This window comes from Tupaia chinensis, unplaced genomic scaffold (genome assembly GCF_000334495.1).
Source record: "Tupaia chinensis unplaced genomic scaffold, TupChi_1.0 Scaffold143986_1, whole genome shotgun sequence".
In the NCBI taxonomy this organism is placed as follows: Eukaryota; Metazoa; Chordata; class Mammalia; order Scandentia; family Tupaiidae; genus Tupaia; species Tupaia belangeri.
In genome coordinates, this window is record NW_006203837.1 from 304,852 (window position 1) to 324,920 (window position 20,069).

At 35.0% G+C, this 20,069-nt stretch overlaps 2 protein-coding genes across 2 annotated transcripts; both read left to right on the top strand.

Annotated features, from left to right (window-relative positions):
* The first annotated feature begins 1,484 nt into the window (after window positions 1–1,484).
* Window positions 1,485–2,423, top strand: LOC102487951 (olfactory receptor 4K13). Its single transcript, XM_006165682.1, has one exon. The coding sequence runs from the start codon at window positions 1,485–1,487 to the stop codon at window positions 2,421–2,423; it is 939 nt and encodes a 312-aa protein (XP_006165744.1).
* A 16,105-nt stretch (window positions 2,424–18,528) lies between these two features.
* LOC102488383 (olfactory receptor 4K14) lies at window positions 18,529–19,482 on the top strand. Its single transcript, XM_006165683.1, has one exon. It carries the CDS (start codon window positions 18,550–18,552, stop codon window positions 19,480–19,482), a length of 933 nt encoding a protein of 310 aa, XP_006165745.1. The 5' UTR covers window positions 18,529–18,549.
* Window positions 19,483–20,069: the final 587 nt, after the last annotated feature.

Consider the following 20,069-nt stretch of genomic DNA (forward strand, 5'->3'; position numbering starts at 1 on the left):
ATTGTGAATGCAGGGAAAGGAGATACAAGACCATTCCTGGGACTCACATAAGGCACCATGTGACAAAATACATGAAATAATAATGGCACAAAAGGTAGCTATACCATACTTACTGAGGAGTTTCATAAAATTCTAGATAATTGTGAAACTATTAGCAATAAGAGTAATTTTTTAAAGAGCTAAGTCAATAAAACCAGTTTTGCAACTGCAAAACTGCATGCATCAGTAGGGACTGATGATGAATTATGGTGTAAATTTCAAAGATTATACTAGAAGAACTGTTCTTTTTTCCCCAGCATCAACGGGTTACCACCCGCATGCTCAGGTACTTTGAAATCTTGAAAATTAACTGCAAATGAACCACTCTACTATTCTCTTTATAGCAATAATCAAACTAAATGAAATAAATTCTGTTATGTTTGACTATTGCCTTTCTACTATACTTTGTATTTCTTGCCTAAAATTCTACAAGAGGCATTTGATTTGATAATAAATGCTGAGTGAAAAAAACCTGTATATAAGTTTCTAGATATTCATATGTAAATATATATGTACGATATATAAACATATGTTTGTGTGTGTGTGTGTATATATATATATATATTCATTTGTACTCTATATATATTTGACTTTTAAAAAGTGATTAATACTAGAATAAGCTTTAGAGATTGGTAAAAGAGAGAATGAGCTAAGAGAACAGGTATAAATGGCTCTTGAAAATCTAGGATATATTTTACATATATATCATTTCCAGATTAAAAACCATTTAAAACTCAATATTGGGCCAACTTGTGTTGTGGTGGTTAAGGTGGCTGGATCTCCCATGACTGATTCCATGGTTTGACTCTGTACTGGTAGCCTGAAAAACACTTGGAGTGTGTGCACATGTGCTCGAAGTCCTGAAAGGAGAATACAGGAGAAATGCTTGTGGCTTGACCATCTCCCATAGGGGATGCTTTCTCATTTTCCTTCCTTGTCTCTCTTTGGTGAGCACACACATCATATAGCAAATTAAAAACAAACAAAAAGTTCAGTATTATTTCATGATTATAGAATTTACCATTGGCATTATCTGTCAATAATTCATGGACCTCTTTATAGGACAAAGAGGCATTTGATATCATATAGTCCAATTCTTTAATTCTGTTGAAGATATTTGACCCTTAAAAAGTCACCCAGTTGGTAGTTTAGCTGTCATATGGAACTCTTCTGATTCTAAACACAAGCTACACATTTGTGATTTCAAGTACTATTTTTATTTTTGTCTTTCAGAAACTTATATTTTGAATTTCGTATACATCTCTGGGTCATTAACGAAATTGATGACCAGCAAAATTTCACAAAACTAGGAGGTGCTTGCAAATTAAACTGTCTCGACTGAGTAGTAAAAGTGGATATCAGCACAAACCTTCCTTACCAGTAAATACAATATCTCCGTCCTTTATTCTCACTCATCTAGATTATTATGGGATAAAGCTGACAATATGGAAAGAGAAAACCACTCTATGGTAACTGAATTCATTTTGCTGGGTCTGTCCAAATCTCAAAATCTTCAGATTTTATTCTTCTTGGGATTCTCTGTGGTTTATGTGGGGATTGTGTTAGGAAACCTGCTTATCTTGGTTACTGTGGCCTTTGACTCACGCCTTCACACACCAATGTATTTTCTACTTATCAATCTCTCCTGTATTGATATGATCCTTGCTTCTTTTGCTACCCCTAAGATGATTGTGGATTTCCTCCGAAAACAGAAGACCATCTCCTGGTGGGGATGTTATTCACAGATGTTCTTCATGCACCTCCTAGGTGGCAGTGAGATGATGTTGCTTGTAGCCATGGCAATAGACAGGTATGTTGCCATATGCAAGCCACTCCATTACATGACCATCATGAGCCCCCGGGTGCTCACTGGGCTGCTGTTATCTTCCTATGCAGTTGGGTTTGTGCACTCCTCCAGTCAAATGGCTTTCATGTTGAATTTGCCCTTTTGTGGTCCCAATATTGTAGATAGCTTTTTCTGTGACCTTCCTCTTGTGATCAAACTTGCCTGCAAGGACACCTACATACTACAACTCCTGGTCATTGCTGATAGTGGTTTCCTGTCCCTGGTCTGCTTCCTCCTCTTGCTTGTCTCCTATACAGTCATAATATACTCAGTTAGGCACCGTGCTGCCAGTGGATCCTCTAAGGCCCTCTCTACTCTCTCAGCGCACATCACAGTTGTGACTCTCTTCTTTGCTCCCTGTGTCTTTATTTATGTATGGCCATTCAGTAGATACTCTGTAGATAAAATTCTTTCTGTGTTTTACACAATTTTTACACCTCTCTTAAATCCCATTATTTATACATTAAGAAATCAAGAGGTAAAATTAGCCATTAAGAAAATAAGGACTCGACATATCAATGTAAAACACACTTTTTAGATACTTCTGAAGAGACACTCTTGTTTGGACATCATGACTTTTAGTGAGTTTCAAGTTCTGTGACTTCCCTTCCAGGGGCGGATTTGGAAAGACATCTGAAATTGTCTTCTTCACAATGTTCTCTGTCCCAGACATGTGCACTTCAGCGTTACTCTTGACTACATCTGGCTAAGTGTTTGTTCTGCAAACTCTCTCTTTAGGTGGGCTGGAGGTTACAATTAAGGGGAAGTGGTAAAAAGAGTTTGGGGGCTTCAAGTGCAATACAACTTAACCAGTAATAACATTGACATTGGTCTCTTTTTTTTTTTTCCCGATTGTACTTAAAAGTTGGTTTAGAACTCACAGGGAGGAAGGGAGGTCAGAGATTTTTAGTACCAATATTAAACTTTATTTTTTTTTTCATTTCAAAGGTATGGTTTATATGTAGCAAATATTGCTCTCTTTAGGGTACTATTCTGCAGGTTTTAACAAATGCACATGATCATGTAATCATCAGAATTTTAAGATACATGAGTTTCATCAACGAAAACATGTCCCTGCGTCTCTTGGTAGTCACTCCCTTGTCATTCTCTGCCCTTGGCATTAATGATCTGTTTTGGTCCTAGTTTGCCTTTTCCAGACTGTCATGTAAGTAGGATCGTATAGGAAATAGTCTTTTGAGGGTATCTCCTTTCACATGGCATAGTATCTCTGAGATTCACTCATTTAATAAGAACAGTTGGCTGTAAATCTATGTTACCCTTTAATATTTACTTTTATAAGTACCCTCATTATCTTCTTTTTCAAACGATCTTGATTTTATTCATGTAGTTGTTCATTTTATTAGCTAGAATGATTTTTACCAAATAATATTAAGTTATTGGGGAGAGATTTTGCTATAGGGTGCATTGGAGAGACAGTAAGTTTTTATGATTGCTTTAATCTTATAAACTATTTTATGGAAGGCTAGGATATCAGCCATATTAGACTTTACTATAATAAAACATGATTTTATTTTCAAACTTATTAAGGCCTTTTGTGCTTCCAGTAACATAATAATTTATATCTTTTAAAATTACATACTGAAACTCATAAACTTTTCATGAGGACATTTTTCTATCATATTTTCTTGTTTTTTCTGGAAGGTAGATCTACAATTTACATAAATGTGTATATATATATATATATATATATATATAGAGAGAGAGAGAGAGAGAGAGAGAGAGAGAAGAGAGAAAATCATTAGCCACTATAATAATAATTCCAAATAGTTCTATTTTAGTTTATATTTTTTGTTTTAATATGTAATGTCTCATTTATGGTAATGTTTTCCTATTATTTTTAATATCTTATTTCATATTTTAGCTTATGACATATCTAGAACTTAGTATTTTCTGATTTTTTTCCTGAAAAGTAAAGACCAAAATGGATATATGTCATAAAATTTCTGAGATAATTTTTCTACAGTGGAGATAATTTCCTATTTTAATATGTTTATACACTATGGTAGATATTTTGCATATTTAAAAAAATTAAAAGAAGTATTTAAAATGATAACTTCAGTTTGCACTTGGCTTATTTGGCATGGACACATTTGCTAATTTTGGTGGAGATAATGTCAACATTTCCAATATGTAGAACTCTTTTTCAGTTGGTGTAAGTAATCTGTCAGCTTAAAAGTGTAAAACAAGCAAGTTAACAAGGAGCTTGGGTGCCACCTAGTGACTACAATTTTACTGTATCTCTTCCTTGAAACATAAAAGCAAGGATCAAGAATTTATTAGAATAAGCTGGTGTTTTTCCAATTCCCCAGCAGGCAAGCTATTAGCATTCCCAAATCTTAAACTTCCCAATAAATAGCCAAGCTGATAACCTCATAATTACCCAGAATATTTTTTTTTGTTCATTTATTTTTTTATTATCATAGAGCATACATGCTTGCCAGATGAGTGAGAGAAAATACCCTCACATGGGACATGGTCATGCTGAAATCCAGTTTTTTTCTAGTGTATCCTGTTTGAAACCAGAAAAAAGAAAATATAGGCCCTCAAGATACTAATAGCTAATATATCTCATCACAAAGTACAAAATGTAGTGTAATAATAGGACTAAAGTAGTGAATGAAAGGACAGTCAGCCAAGAAGTATCTGCCCAGCAAAACTATTTTTCAAGAGTGAGGGAATGGTACAGTGGTAACATGACACTCTGAAATACTGAAAAACTGAGACTTGTTTCCACAGTGGGCCTATGACATGCTCTGGGCATGTACTTACTAGCTGACTGGGAAGGCTGGGAGGGGAATTGCAATAAAAGACTCTGTTGAGGGTGCTCACTAGTATTTTTTTCTTTCAAAACAAATAATTTCTTTTTTAAGTGAAGGAGATTCTTAAGAGAAACGGTGAAGTTGGTTGTTCCAAATGCCTATTAAACAACATCAGAATGAATATTGTTAGAACTCATAAAAATAGTAAAAAGTTAACAACGGTCAGGATAATGCTGAGTCAAGAAAAAAAATACAACATAAAAACAATGCAGTATCATTATAACATTTTTACTGGAAAAAAATACAACATAAAATCAGTTTGGTATCTTTATAACATTTTTACTATAGCCCTTGTCTCTTTCCACTTCCTAGTGTGGTGTTTGTGAAGACAGTATCCATGGTCCTGTCCATGATCCATGGTCAGAACAATTCAGACATTATTGTCTGCAAAATTATCTCTCTTTTTTTGGAGAGCTTTTTTTTTTTTTTGTTTTGTTTTGTTTTGTTTTGCTCTAGGGCGTGAGCTCGCCAGACAGACAGAGAGAGACAGAGAGACAGAAAGTGAGAAATCACTCCCCCATTAGGGATGGCCACGCTGCAATCCCTTCTCCTCTCGGGATCTTGGGCACACATGCACACACACCTGGTGTGAGTTTAAGCCACCGAGTCCGGGACTCCAACCGTGGTCGACTACATGGGAGTTCAGCGACATGGCCATTATGGTAACTGCTGGTCCCCAAAATTATCTCTTTTGACTTACCAAAGACATTTATCTTTATTTCTGAACTCATTGAAGGTGACAAGCAGGTAACATTCCTCAAAAATACTGCAATGCAGATTAATAATCTACAGTAGTCTGGTGTAAAATATTAAACTTGAGACATACAATAATGACCATAAACCTTGGAGAAAAAATTAGGGATATAGTTTCTTAGGGAAACTTAGGGTTATAGTTAGGGTTATAGTTTAACCTTAAACTTAAGATTATAGTTTCTTAGGAATATAGTTGCTTAGGGATATTATTGCACAAGTAAAATTATCCATATTTGCAGAAGACTTGACTATATAATAAAAAGAAAAAAACCTAAAGATTCTCCCCAAACTTCTTAAAAGTGATGAACAAATTCAGTGAAGTTGCAGAATTCAAAATCAACATAGAAACTTGGAGTATTTTTGTAAATCAGTAATGGAAGGACTAAAAAATGAAGAAAATAATCCCATCTACAATAGCCATGATGTAACAAAGTATTTTAGAATAAATCTAACCAAGGAAGCAAAATCCATGCAAATACATAAACAAAATCTTTAAAAATATGTAAACACAAACTATATATATGGGCATACACACATACGCACACACACACACTCACACGTGTGTATGTGAAAACAACTCTGCAGTGAAAACTTTTTTTAAAAATGGGGGAGAAGATGAATTAAACACTAGAATTATTTTTTTTTTTTGCAATTTGAAAGAAGCTATGTGGTGAAAATGTCCATATTACTCAAAATAATCTACAAATTCAATGCAATTCTTATCAAAATACCAGCAACATTCTTTATAGAACTAGAAGAAATTATAAAATTTGTCTGGAATCACAAGAGATCCCATATCACCAAAGCAATGCCATGAAAAAAGAATAAAATTGGAATCATATAACTACTTGAACTCAAATATATTACAAAACCATAATAAACAAAACTGTATGGTACTGCCACAAAAACAACACATAAGCCAATGGAACTGAATAGAAAATATAGAAATAAAAATATATTCAATGACATACAGCCAACTGATTATCAAGTGATACAAGAAAATCCAGTGGAGAAAACATATTCTTTTTAATAAGTGGTATTAGAAAACTGGATTTCCACCTGCAAAAGAATAAAATGAAATCCCTATCATTATTATAAAAATTAACTCATTATTTATAAAAATTAACTCAAAATGAATTAAAGATCAAAACATAAAGCTCAAAACTATAAAGCTACCTTAAGAAAGCATAATGGAGGAGACAGCAGGTGGTATGATGGTTAAGTTGCTGGTCTCTCACATGACTGACCCTGGTTCAAGTCCTGGACATGGTGGCTTGCTTTCTCACTTTTTCTTTTCCTCTCTCTGTCTTTCTCTGATGAGTGCATATATCCTAAAGTAAATTAAAAATAATAACAATAATAAATAAAATTAAATAAATAATTCTTTAAAACTTTTTAAAAATGAAAAAGAAAGAATAGTGGAAACACTTCAGCATATTGGAGTAGACAAAAATTTCTTAACTAAAAGAAAAGGCAATAATACCAAACATTGACAAACAGGGTTATATCAAGTTAAAAAGCTTCTACAAAGCAAAGGAAACAGTAACTAAAGAGGCAGCTTACAGAATGGAAAAAAACTATTTGCAAACTATACTTTGGCAAGGGATTGATAACTGGAATATATAGAGAACTCAAATAACTCACCCCCTCCCCCCCACACACAACAAAAGTTTAAAAAAAAAAACGTTAATAACCTAATCAAAAATGGGAAATCAATACTAACAGAAAACTCTCAAGGGATTGCATAAAAATAGCTGGAAAGGCATACAAATATTTCAGCATTTCTTTCTTAAGGAAAATCAAAGCTACAATGATGCATAACCCAACCTTAGTAAGAATGGCTATGATCAATAAAACAAAGAATAACAAGTGTTTGTGAGAGTACAGAGAAAGGAGAATCCTTGTGTATAGTGGGAATGAATGGTGAGGATGTAAACTAGAACAGCCACAATGGAAAACAGTATGGTGTTTCCTTGAAAAATCTGAAAATAGAACTATCCAATGACCCAGTAATTCCACTCTTGGGTTTTACTGAAAGGATAAAAATCTCTCTATTAGAGAGACATTTGTAATCCATGTTTATTGCAGCATTATTCATAGCATCAAAGACACATGATCAATGTTAATACCAAACAACTATTGAATGGATTAAGAAAATGTGGCACATATACACACTAGTATACTACGAAACTATAAATGAAAATGATATTCTAACATTTGACACAAAATAGATGAATCTTGAAGATAAAATGCAAATGAAAATAAGCAAGGATATTTAAAACAAATACTATATGACTCTGCTTAACATATACTGAATGTCTGCATCCTGTAGTGAAAACTGGAGGACTTGATGGAATAGAAGTAGAGAGTAATGGTAGATACAAGAAAATGCATGGAATCTGCAGGTTTGGGTTTGGGAGAAAAGTATTAATAGACAGAAAAATGTATATAAATGCATGTAATAGATTACAGAACAGTGCACCGCAACAAAGTAAAAAAGGTAATTGCCAATGTAATATATACTTTAATAACTTTACTAGGGGAGAGAAGGAAGAGGTCTCTCTGCCTCTGTCTGCCTCTCCCTCTCTCCCTCTCTTGAAATGAATGATAAACCTTTTTGAAAAAAAGTCCCCCCAAAATGTGTTGCATTTCTGTAATACGAGGACTTTCAAAGTATAATATCTTGGGACCAGCAGTTAGCGTAATGGCTATGTTGCTGGACTCCCATTTAATCGATTGTGGTTTGAATCTCGGACCCATTGGCTTGAAACTCACGCTGGCCGTGTGTGCGTGTGTGTCCAAGATCCCGAGAGGAGAATGGAGGAGAAGGGATTGTGGCGTGGTCATCCCCCCTGGGGAGTGATTTCTTGCTTTCTATCTCTCTGTCTTCCTGGCGAGCTCATGCACCCTATACCATTTTTGCTTCATAATGCATGCCTAGCTCTCTGTGACTATTGTGACCCTAAGGACAAAGCACTAATATCCTTAAAACAGAAAAGAAAATTACAAGTCACATGTAAATGAAGAAAACTGAAGATAAAATGAGCAAGGAATATAAGCAAAAATTTTGAAGAAAGAGAAATAATAATGCAATAAACATTTAAACCTTCACCTCAAACAAACATCAAATAAAAATTAACAAGTGATACCTTTATTTACATACCATATTTAGACCTTATTGTGGTGTAAAGACCTTATACTTGTAAATCTCTCCCTTTCTCCATCTCTCTGTCTTTCTTAAGAAAATAATTGACTAAAATATAAATTAATTAATTAACCATCACTTTTCGTAAATTCTTCTCTACTTTTTTAAAAGAATTATTTTATTTAACTTTATTTATTTATTTACTTATTTTTAAATTTGACCAGAGAGGAAGAGAGAGGAGAGAGAGAGAGAGCAAGCCACCACCAGGTCCAGGACTTGAACCATGGTTGGTCATTGAGGAATCCGGCACCCTTAACTATCACTGTACCTGCCAACTCTAATTCTTCCCTACTTCTTTTTTTTTTTTTTTTCTTTTTAGAGGTTTTTGCTATAGGGTGTGTGCGGTTGCCAGAAAGAGAGAGACAGAGAGATAGAAAGCGAGAAATCACCCCCCAAGGGAGGATGGCCACGCCGCAATCCCTTCTCCTCCATTCTCCTCTCGGGATCTTGGGCACACATGCGCACGTGCCTGGCATGAATTTAAGCCACCTGGTCCGGGACTTGAACTGCGGTCGACTACATGGGAGTCCAGCGACATAGCCATTACGCTGACTACTGGTCCCCCTACTTCTAAATCAAATATTTAATTCTGCCAATTTTTTATAATTCTTGAGTTTACATAATATATCAATACCCACTTAATGACTGCATTTCAGAAACAAATGAGTCTGAGGCTAGTAGCCTACTTCTGTAATTTTCCTTTAGTAATTACGGCCTGTGTGTTTTAAATGGAGATATAGAAACTTTAAAAGATTCTGTGTGTCATTTTAAATTAAATACAACTGTTTGTCCCGTCCCTGTTCGGGTGCCAGGTGTCCCGACCCGGGGGGACAGCCGAACGGGTTTCCTGAGTGAAGGAGTGAGAGCCGGGGCAAGCAGCGTAGTGTTACAGCACGGAGACGACAGTGTCGTCTGTTTATTGTGGGCAGCACGGTACAGCACAGAGACGACAGTGTCAGCTCTTCAGGATCTTCAGGGTCGTCTGGAGACTGCGCGGTGTTTCAGCTCTTCAGGCTCTTCAGTTGTTGTCTTCCTGGTCGTTGTCGTCGTCTCGGTCGTCTGTGTCGTCTTCTCGGTCGTCTGGCTACTGTGGGCCAGGCATCGTGGTTATATACACTCTGGTGGGTTGTAAACGGTGGGTCGTGATTGGTTGTAAACGGAGGACTGTGATTGGTTGTAAATGGTGGGCCCTGATTGGTTGTTAACGGTGGGTTATGATTGGTTGCTTACGGTGGGTTATGATCGGTTGCTTTTGGACCAATCATGAGGTGCCGGATATGCAAATTTGAGGGATTCTAGTGGTCAATCAGAGCAAGGTTTCGAAGGTCAGGTTTTTGGAAGGGAACCAATCATGGTAATTGTTTGCTCTCTGAGAAACCTCGGCAGACTCGCTGGTGTGCAGCTTCCCACACTGTTGAATGCCAGTGTAGAACCTTAGACTTTAAAGAAATCCCTCATAAATCTTTTGGTCCTTATACATGACATGTTATCTAATATGAAAGTGAATGTCACGTGAATGTTGTAAATGTGCACTCACTTATCAGAATGTTATGTGATCTTTTCATTAGGATAGATTAATTAGCAGAAGACATCATCATTAGCCTTCAATTATTTGGGAAGTCAGTTATCAATCATAAATGGTGTACAAAGTAACCCAGAAAGGAAATTTCAGTATACTTGACTATACAAATCCAAGGAAGGCAAATATTTTGGCACATGTAATTCTGATGCTTCTGGTTGGAATAAGTCTTTTCCAAAGTATTAGGCTTGATTGTAGTTAATATAAAATACTGTGCAGAATTAGTAAATTTTTAGCATAGTTTTAGAATGTAACCTGTGAAATTGATTATTTAAAGGAAAAGTTTGTTTTATATTCTATAACTGGAAAATGCAAATATTATTCTGCTTGAACTATTAAAAGAATTGCAGCTTTGTTTATGTAATCTGGCTGGTCTTTAAAAATGCCTTCTTTGGGGCCAGCCAATGGCATGGTGGTTATGTTGCTGGGCTCCCACATGGCTGATTCTGTTCAAGTCTCGAATCGGTGGCTTGAAAATTACTCGAAGTGCGTGTGTGTGCTCAAGATCCCAGGAGGAGAATGGAGGAGAAGGGATTGTGGTGTGTCCATCCATCCTGGAAGTGACTTCTCACTTTCCCTATCATTGTCTCTGTCTCTACCTCTCTCTCTCTCAGGCGAACACACATGCCCTATGGTAAAAACCTCTGAGGAAAAAATAAACACCTTTCTTTGTCATTAGGAGAAGTGAACATGATTCATTTCCATCATAAAATGATCTATTCCCCAGCCTCCACTGATAGTTGCTTATGAATGGCTATTAATTAAGGGATTCTTAATTTGATGGAAGAGTGGATATAGGTATTTATATCTGAAGTCTAAAGAAAGCACAAATCTGAAGTTCTCTAGCTTCTTAAAATGATGTTTTTCTGAGTTAGTTTGTCAGGAGGCAGGAGAAAGAATCACTTAATGAGCATGTTTTCAAAAGTTCCATTCAAGTATAGGAGATCTGCAATACAAATTAGATCACCTACAGTGTCAGCACTCCAGGTGAGTAAAAAATGTGTGTGTGTGTGTGAGTGTGTGTGTGTGTGTGTGTGTATAAAATCCTAAGAAAACTTGCGAGAGAGAGAGAGATGGAAAGAGACATGGAAACATGCCTTGAGAAATAAATTGAATAAATGCAAATTTATTCTATTATCATATGCATTAAATCATTGGAGTAAATCATAACTTTCCAGTTTAAATTTTGTCAGTTAGTCATAGTTGTATTTTAAATAGCATTTAAGTACAAAGTCAACCACACTTTTTCTGATTATAAATTTAACATTGTTTAGCAATTTTTATAAAGTCTTTGCAAGTCATACTTTTCTGAAATTAAAATTTTTGAGTCTATTAAATTTCTTTTAACATCATTTTTATTTTATAAATTTTTATGCACAAGTAATTATTGTACATCTTTTTTTTTTTTTGAGAGATTTTTGCTACAGGGCATGTGTGCTCACTGGAAAGACAGAGACAGAGAGACAGAAAGCGAGAAATCACCCCCCAGGGGGAATGGCCATGCTGCAATCCTTTCTCCTCTATTCTCCTCTCAGGATCTTGGGCACGCATGCACATGTGCCCGGCATGAGTTTAAGCCACTGGGTCTGGGACTCCAACTATTCGGGAGTCCAGCGACATAGCCATTACACCAACTTCTGGTCCCATTATTGTACATCTTTATGACGTATGATATAGTTTATTTTATTATATTTTAAAATAATTATGTAATTTAATTTAATTTATTATTATTATTATTATTATTATTTAGTTTGACCAGAGAGAGAGAAAGTGAGAAATCAAGCCGCCACTTCCACCACGATCAGCCATGTGGGAGTCCAGCACCATAACTATTACCACACCTCCTGCTGGCCCCATGATATAGTTTTTTAAAGCATGTATGCAGTGTGTAATAATCAAATTAAAGATATTAATACATATATATATATAATTTTCAATAAAGAACCTTAACATATATATTTAAAGGAGCATTACTGAGGTAAAACTTCTATATCATAAAGTTCACTCATTTTAAGTGTACAAGGTTATTGTTTTTGTATACTTTGAGTTGTACGAACATTACCCATGTTAAATTTTAGAACAACTTTGACTACATAGTGAGCTAGAATGTTGTCATATTTGCTTCCTAAGTTTTCTATTTGGTCATTTCATCTTTCCAGTCACTTAATCTTTATGAATCAGTAAAGTAACTATCATTATGTTTTGATTTATAGTAAATTTTTTACAGGCACACAGAAGGAAAGAATACCAATAAAAGTACAGCTCACAGGCCTTTACTATGTATTCTAGGATGGATTTCAAAATAATCTAGAAAAATTTTATGAATTGTGATTATATCCAGTGTGTGTGTTGAAGTTTACAGCTTCAGATTTAAAACCTGTCTAAAGGGAGAAAGCATTCAATTCTCAAAAAAGTGTTGCAATTAAATGTTTAAAATTTATAAAAGGAATACATTCGCAAAAGGAATTTTGAGTCCTCATTTTCCTGACAAAAGCCTGGTTGAGATGGGTGCTATTTTATTGAATTAATGCAGATAAAACCATTAATTTATCTAGATTTAAAAATTCTGTAGCTAAATCAAGTTCACATTATTAAAATATTTTATATCTGCAAAAGTTAGTTTACTCCCTTACAAAACTATGATTTTATGTCATATTCTTGAGTTTTAGAAACAGCCAACATAATAAAGAATTATATGGACAGTTTTGTATCTTTTGTGATATTGTTTCTAGAGAATTCTGTCCAATACCATTTTTAAAAATGTGTTTGCAATACCTTCTTCTTAGTGAGGAGATTGAGTCACCAGTTTATTTCTCATGATAAACTAATAATAAGACCTAAAACATTATGTTATATTTCATCTAGAAGCTCAGAAGTATATATTTTTTTAAATGCAAAATGAGTTTGTCAGTCATTCATGTATAATTGTGGAAACACTCCAAAAATTACTTTACTCTCTGGTCTTTGTTGAGAGGTCCTGAAAAACATCTCTTTAAATGAAAGTCATCCTAAACAATTAGAAAGTCTATAAATGGATTAGATCAATGGTATTTTCATTCCAAGAACAATGGATTAAGAAAATAACAGTAACAATAAAGTAATTGTGGAATTGGGGTAATTGTATGCAATCTAGATTAATTGATTTATTATCTTTTATATTGATTGGTTTCTATACTGAAATAAAATGGAAAACAATCTTAGTATAGCTTAAATCAGGGGATATGTGAGCAAGCAAGTGACTAAGGAAGAAGACAGCCTGACTCCTGCAGAAGTCTTGGAAGAAATTTGTCAAGATCACAAAGCAAGCATTTTGAAGATAAGTTGTTTGCAGAAATTGGTAAAATTACCTTGACTTTACATTTCAAATGAGTGAATTTTATGGTACGTAAATTATAGCTTACTGACACGGTTTAAAAGAAAGACAAAAATTCTAAGCATGCTTCATACTGGAAAAAACTGAACTTTACTTCTCTTTAGAAAGTCAAATCTTCAGCGGAACTTCTTTTTTTTTCGTTTTCTTTCTTTTTTTGGAGAGGTTTTTTTCTACAGGGTGCGTGCGCTTGCCAGAAAAAGAGAGACAGACAGAAAGCGAGAAATCACCCCTTAGAGGGGATGGCCACACCACAATCTCTTCTCCTCCATTCTCCTCTAGGGATCTTGGGTACGCACGCATACATGCCCAGCGTGAGTATAAGCCACCAGGTCCAGGACTTGAATTGCAGTTGACTACGCGGAAGTCCAGTGACATAGCCATTACACCAACTGCTGGTCCCGTTTATTTATTTATTTATTTATTTATTTGTTTGTTTATTTATTTATTTATTTATTTATTTATTTTTCTGAACCAGATCTTTTAGCTGTTTTGTGTATTCAAAAGCATTACAATAAATTATACTATATATATATATGTATATATATAAAGAAATATTTATTTAATTTCATTTGTTGTTATTATATTTTTACTTGGCCAGAGAGAGACAAAGAGATAGCAAAAGGGAGAGCAAGAAAGCAAGCCGCTAGGTCTGGGACTCAAACCACGGTTGGCCATATGGGAGTCCAGCACTCACTCACTCCAACCACCACGCTACGTGCTGCCCTATACTATATATTTTTTTATTTTTCTGAGAAAAAAAAATTTCTTACTTTTAAATTACAAAGGTAAAATAAGCAGTATTTTTATTATAATTATAATATATAAAGACATAAAAGTTAAAAAGAAACATAGGGTTTCTACTTATAATGGTCCAACTTAGACTTTTTGACTTTATAATGGTACAAAAGCAATATGCATTGAATAGAAACCATACTCTCAATTTTGATCTTTTACTAGGGTAGCAATATGCTGTATGATACCCTCTTGGGATGGCGAGCAGTGGCAGCAAACAATTCTATTTTTCACTTTCAGTACAGTATTTAATAAATTACATCAGCTATTTGACACTTTTTTGTAGAATAGACTTTGTGTTAGAAGAATTTGCCCAACCGAGGTTAATGTAAGTTTTCTGAGCACATTAGGCTAGGGAAACTGTGATAATCAATTGGTTAGCTGTATTAAATGCATTCTCAGTTTAGGATATTTTCAACTTAATGATTGGTTTGTAAAGAGGTAGCCCCATCATAAATCGAGGAGCATCTATAGATTAATAATATACTACTCTATATCTCCATCAGCCTGGTATCAATCCACACTCTTCTATCTCTCTGCAATTTGCTGATTAGGTTTGTTATTTATAAATTTGTTAACTATGCCTTATTCAGCTCATTGATGAAGGGAAAGGTAGAGGAAAGTGTCCCATGGTTTGCAGTTACACGCTATCTCCTCTGAGGGTGTGGGTTCACACTTTAGATCAAAACTTACCCTAAGGAAAAACTTATACATGAAAAAGGCAAATATACATGTTGTTATAAACTTGTTTATAATTTTACATATATTGTATTTTATCTTATCTACTATAAATTAAAAGTTACATTCATATAACATTTAGTAACTGTTACCACTTAGATCAAATTTTCCTTAAAGACATTATCTGAAAGTATAAGAACGACGTTCTAAACTCACATATAACACAATAAACACAATAAAAACATTCCCATAAAATTATTAAATAATATATCTAATTTAGTTTCATGATCTGGAAGTAATCCAGTATTTGTTCATCACCCCTAAGAGGACTTTACATCCAAAATATACTTAAATTAATTTTTATCCTTTAAACTTTGCTATATATATATATATATATATACACACACACACACACACACACACACACACACATAAATAGGTGAATACACACACTGTAACATACATACATATATGAAACTAGGAGAGCAAAAATTGAAGTAGAACAAAAAAAAATTCATCATTGAAAGCAATGAATATGGTGGGACCAACAGTTAGTGTAATGGCTAAGTCACTAAACTCCCATGTAGTTGACCGCGGTTCAACTTAATGAACAATATGAGAACTATATAGCTAATTTTAATTTGGCTAAATAAGTAGGTTTTATCTTCTCTTGTCATAAAAAAGTAACTTAGATAACAGATATGTCGATCTGCTTCAATATAGTAACCATTTTACTATACATGTGCATTCCCTAGAATCATGTTGCAAACCAGACCCAGAGGCTTAAACTTATGCCGGGCGCGTGTACGTGCGTGCAAAAGATCCTGAAAGGAGAATGGAGAAGAGATTCCAGCGTGACCATGCTCCCTGGGTAGGGATTTCTCACTTTCAATCTCTGTCTCTGTCTTTCCAGGGAGCGCACGCGCCCTATAGCAAAAACCTCTCCAAAAAAAGAAAAGAAAGAAAGAAAACAATGAATATGGTATGTATGCATGCTTTGGATGCACAACAATTAAATGTAAATAAGAACTTATTTTTTAATTATTAAAATATATTCAAAAAATTTTTTAAAAACTTTGTTATCAAGAAATAAGATATAATTCTTTTTTTTTTTTTTTTGGGGAGGTTAACAAGAAAAAAAAAATAATTTTTTTTTTTTTTTTTTGGAGAGGTTTTTGCTATAGGGTGTGTGCACCCGCCAGACAGACAGAGAGAGACACAGAGATAGAAAGCTAGAAATCACCCCCCAAGGGAGGATGGCCACGCCGCAATCCCTTCTCCTCCATTCTCTTCTTGGGATCTTGGGCACGCACGCACACGTGCCCAGCGTGAGTTTTAAGCCACCGGGTCCAGGACGGGACGCGAACCGCGGTCGACTATGTGGGAGTCCAGCGACATAGCTGTTACGCTAACTGCTGGTTCCCGAAATAAGATATAATTCTTTTGACTTTTGGAGAGACATGTTGAGTGGCATAGACAGAGCCACCCACTAAAAAGCCCTTGCTAGATTTTGTTTTGTTTTGTTTGTGAGGGTATATAGAAATAGAAGAGAAAGAGAAATCTGAAAATGTATATATAATTTACTGTGTTTTGCATGGTGAAAGGTTTTTTTTTAGATTTATTTATTATCATCATAATCTTGTTTATATTACATTGAATCACATATAACTTTACAGTGTATTACATTTCTTTTTCCAGAAGTGATACCATGGTGACAAGATTTTTATAAATGAATTTTATGTGTACTTAAGGTTTGCAACATGATGCTAAGGAATGCATGCCTATAGTAAAATGGTTACTATAGCAAAGCAGATGACGTATCTGTTATCTGAGTTACTTTTTTGTGACAAGTGCAGATAAAACTTATTTAGCAAAATTAAAATTAGCTATGTAATTGTTGTTCATTGGCCCTCATCTTGCATACCTGTTACTTTGTATTCTTTCACCTTTATCTCCCCATTTCCTACCCATTCCCCATGCATGGTCACCAGTTTTATTATCTATTTCTGCTTATTAGATCTTTTTATTTCTCAGATGCTATATATAAGTAAGATTATGCATTATTTCTGTGACAGGCTTATTTTATTTAGTAGAATGTTCTCTCAGTCCATTTATTTATAGCAGATAGCAGAATATCCTCCTTTTTAAGGTTAAATATTATTTCATTATGTATATTTGTGATATTTTCTTTATATTTCTTTAGAAATTTCCATATCTTTTTCCATAAGGCCTATACTAACCTATAGTCCCATCAAGTGTATTAGGATTCCCTTTTCTCCACACCCTCATCAGGATTTTCTAGCTTTAGTTTCAATTCTTAGGTCTGATGCATCGGACAGTGGTATTGATACAAGTGGGGAGAACATGATGCCACTCAGAAAATCTTCATATTCTCAGATATTCTAAGGATTTTTGTTTTACTCTTTGAACTCTATTGGTTCTATATTCCTTATAGGCGAACATCACAAAAGTGACAAAAAAAATGTTCCTACAATTCTCACCTGTGCTGAAATATTCCAGATTATCTAATTTCCTCTAAGGAAATGCTTATACATGAAAAGCACAAATACATATCATTATGAACTTGTTTGTAATTTTCCCTATATTATATTTTATATTAGCTCTTACAAATTATGTTACATTCAGATAGTATTTAATTATGTATAAATACTTTCACTTACATGTCTTTTATTTTTATGTTTTAATTGGCAAATAAAAATTGTGTATATGTTGTACAATATGATTTTTTTGAAAAATGTGTATACACTGCCAGATGGCTAAACAAAGCTATTTAATACATGCATTATCTCACCTACTTAATCTCATTGTGTGTGTGTGTGATAGGAACACTTAAAATCTATGCCCTCAATAATTTTCAAGTACATAATATATTGTTATTAACTATAGCCATGATGTACAGTGGTTCTTTTGAACTTATTCCTCAAAATCTTCCATCTTTGATAACAGTAATTTTGCTCTCTATATTTATGTTGTCTACTTTTTCTTTTCCTTCTTTCTTTTTTTCTTTTAAGAGAGATTGCTATAAGGGCTCATGTGCTCTCTGGAGAGACAGACAGACAGAAAGCAAGAACACCCCCCCTCCCCCGGGGAATGGTCGCACCACAGTCCCTTCTCTTCTATTCTCCTCTTGGGAACTTGGGCACTCACACACACACTTTCAGCGTGAGGCTTAATCCACCGAGTCTGGGACTCAAACCGTGGTATACTACAAGGGAGTCCAGCAACATAACCAGTATACCATCTGCTGGTCCCATGTTGTCTACTTTCTAGATTCCACATATACATGAGTTTATGCAGTATTTGTGTCTCTGTGCCTGGCTTATTTCACTTAACGTAATGTCTTCCCAGTTAGTTCATGTTGTTGCAAATGACAATGTCTTCTTTCTTTATATAGATTTGGAACAAATCCTAAAACCTGAGATAATGGACCAGCAGAATTTTTCCTTGGTGTCAGAATTTGTGTTGTATGGACTCTCTAGTTCACGACATCTCCAAAATATTTTCTTTATATTTTTCTCTGTTACTTATGTGGCCATTATGTTGGGTAATCTCCTTATTGTGATCACTGTGATTTCCGACCCCTGCTTGCACTCTTCTCCTATGTACTTCCTCCTGGGAAATCTATCTTTCCTGGACATGTGGCTAGCCTCATTTGCTACCCCCAAAATGATTAGGGATTTCCTTAGTGATCAAAAGCTAATCTCCTTTGGAGGATGTATGGCTCAGATTTTCTTCTTGCACTTTACTGGTGGAGCTGAGATGGTACTGCTGGTTTCCATGGCCTATGACAGATATGTGGCCATATGCAAACCCCTGCATTATATGATCATGTTGAGCCAGAAGACTTGCATCAGGCTAGTGCTTGTTTCATGGGTAATTGGATTTGTTCACTCAATCAGTCAGGTGGCTTTTACTGTAAGCTTACCTTACTGTGGCCCCAATGAGGTGGACAGCTTCTTCTGTGACCTCCCTCTGGTGATCAAACTTGCCTGCATGGACACCTACGTCTTGGGTATACTTATGATCTCAGACAGTGGGTTGCTTTCCATGAGCTGTTTTCTGCTTCTTGTGGTTTCCTATACTGCCATCATCCTCACTGTCCGACAGCATGCTGCTGGTGGTGTATCCAAAGCATTATCTACCTGCTCTGCACATTTCACGGTAGTCACTCTGTTCTTTGGGCCCTGCATTTTCATTTATGTGTGGCCTTTCAGTAGGTTTTCTGTGGACAAGATCCTGTCTGTGTTTTACACTATTTTTACTCCACTCTTGAACCCCCTTATCTACACATTGAGAAATGAGGAGATGAAAACAGCGATGAAGAAACTGTGGAACCGACATGTGACTTTTCACTGAATTCCAGCTTTCCATAGAACTACATGTTCTTACTGACACAAGGGTTAAAGTTCCTACATAATTCTGCTTAGATTCTTTCTAAAACTTTAATTTGGAATACTACAGTCATACAGAAATATTAATAGTTGATTTTTTAAAAGAGGTTTTTGCCTTAGGGCATGTGTACTCATCAGAGAGAAGGGGACAGAGACAGACACAATGAGAGGAAAAGTAAGAAATCATCCTCTAGAAGGGGATGGTCACACTGCAATTCTTTCTCCTCCATTTTCCTTCCATAATCTAGGTATGCACGCACACATGCCTGGTGTGACTTTCAAGCCACCAGGTCCAGAACTGCAGTTGGCTATGTGGGAGTCCAATGATGTAACTACTACACCATCTGCGGGTCCTAATAGTTTACTTTAATCAAAATTATACAGATATATAACCTTATTTTTAAAATAGACTAAATAGGTATTATATGTATTTTAGAAATATAAATTTTAATTTTATATATCCAAATACGTGTACATACATATACCATCAACACCACCCATACATTTTGAAATGAGCTCTGCAATTTTCTTTCTTTGTAAAAGCATGTTTGG

Bases quoted from the DNA above. Each gene is read 5' to 3' on its own strand.
- LOC102487951 (XM_006165682.1), top strand. From the start codon at position 1,485: ATGGAAAGAGAAAACCACTCTATGGTAACTGAATTCATTTTGCTGGGT.
- LOC102488383 (XM_006165683.1), top strand. From the start codon at position 18,550: ATGGACCAGCAGAATTTTTCCTTGGTGTCAGAATTTGTGTTGTATGGA.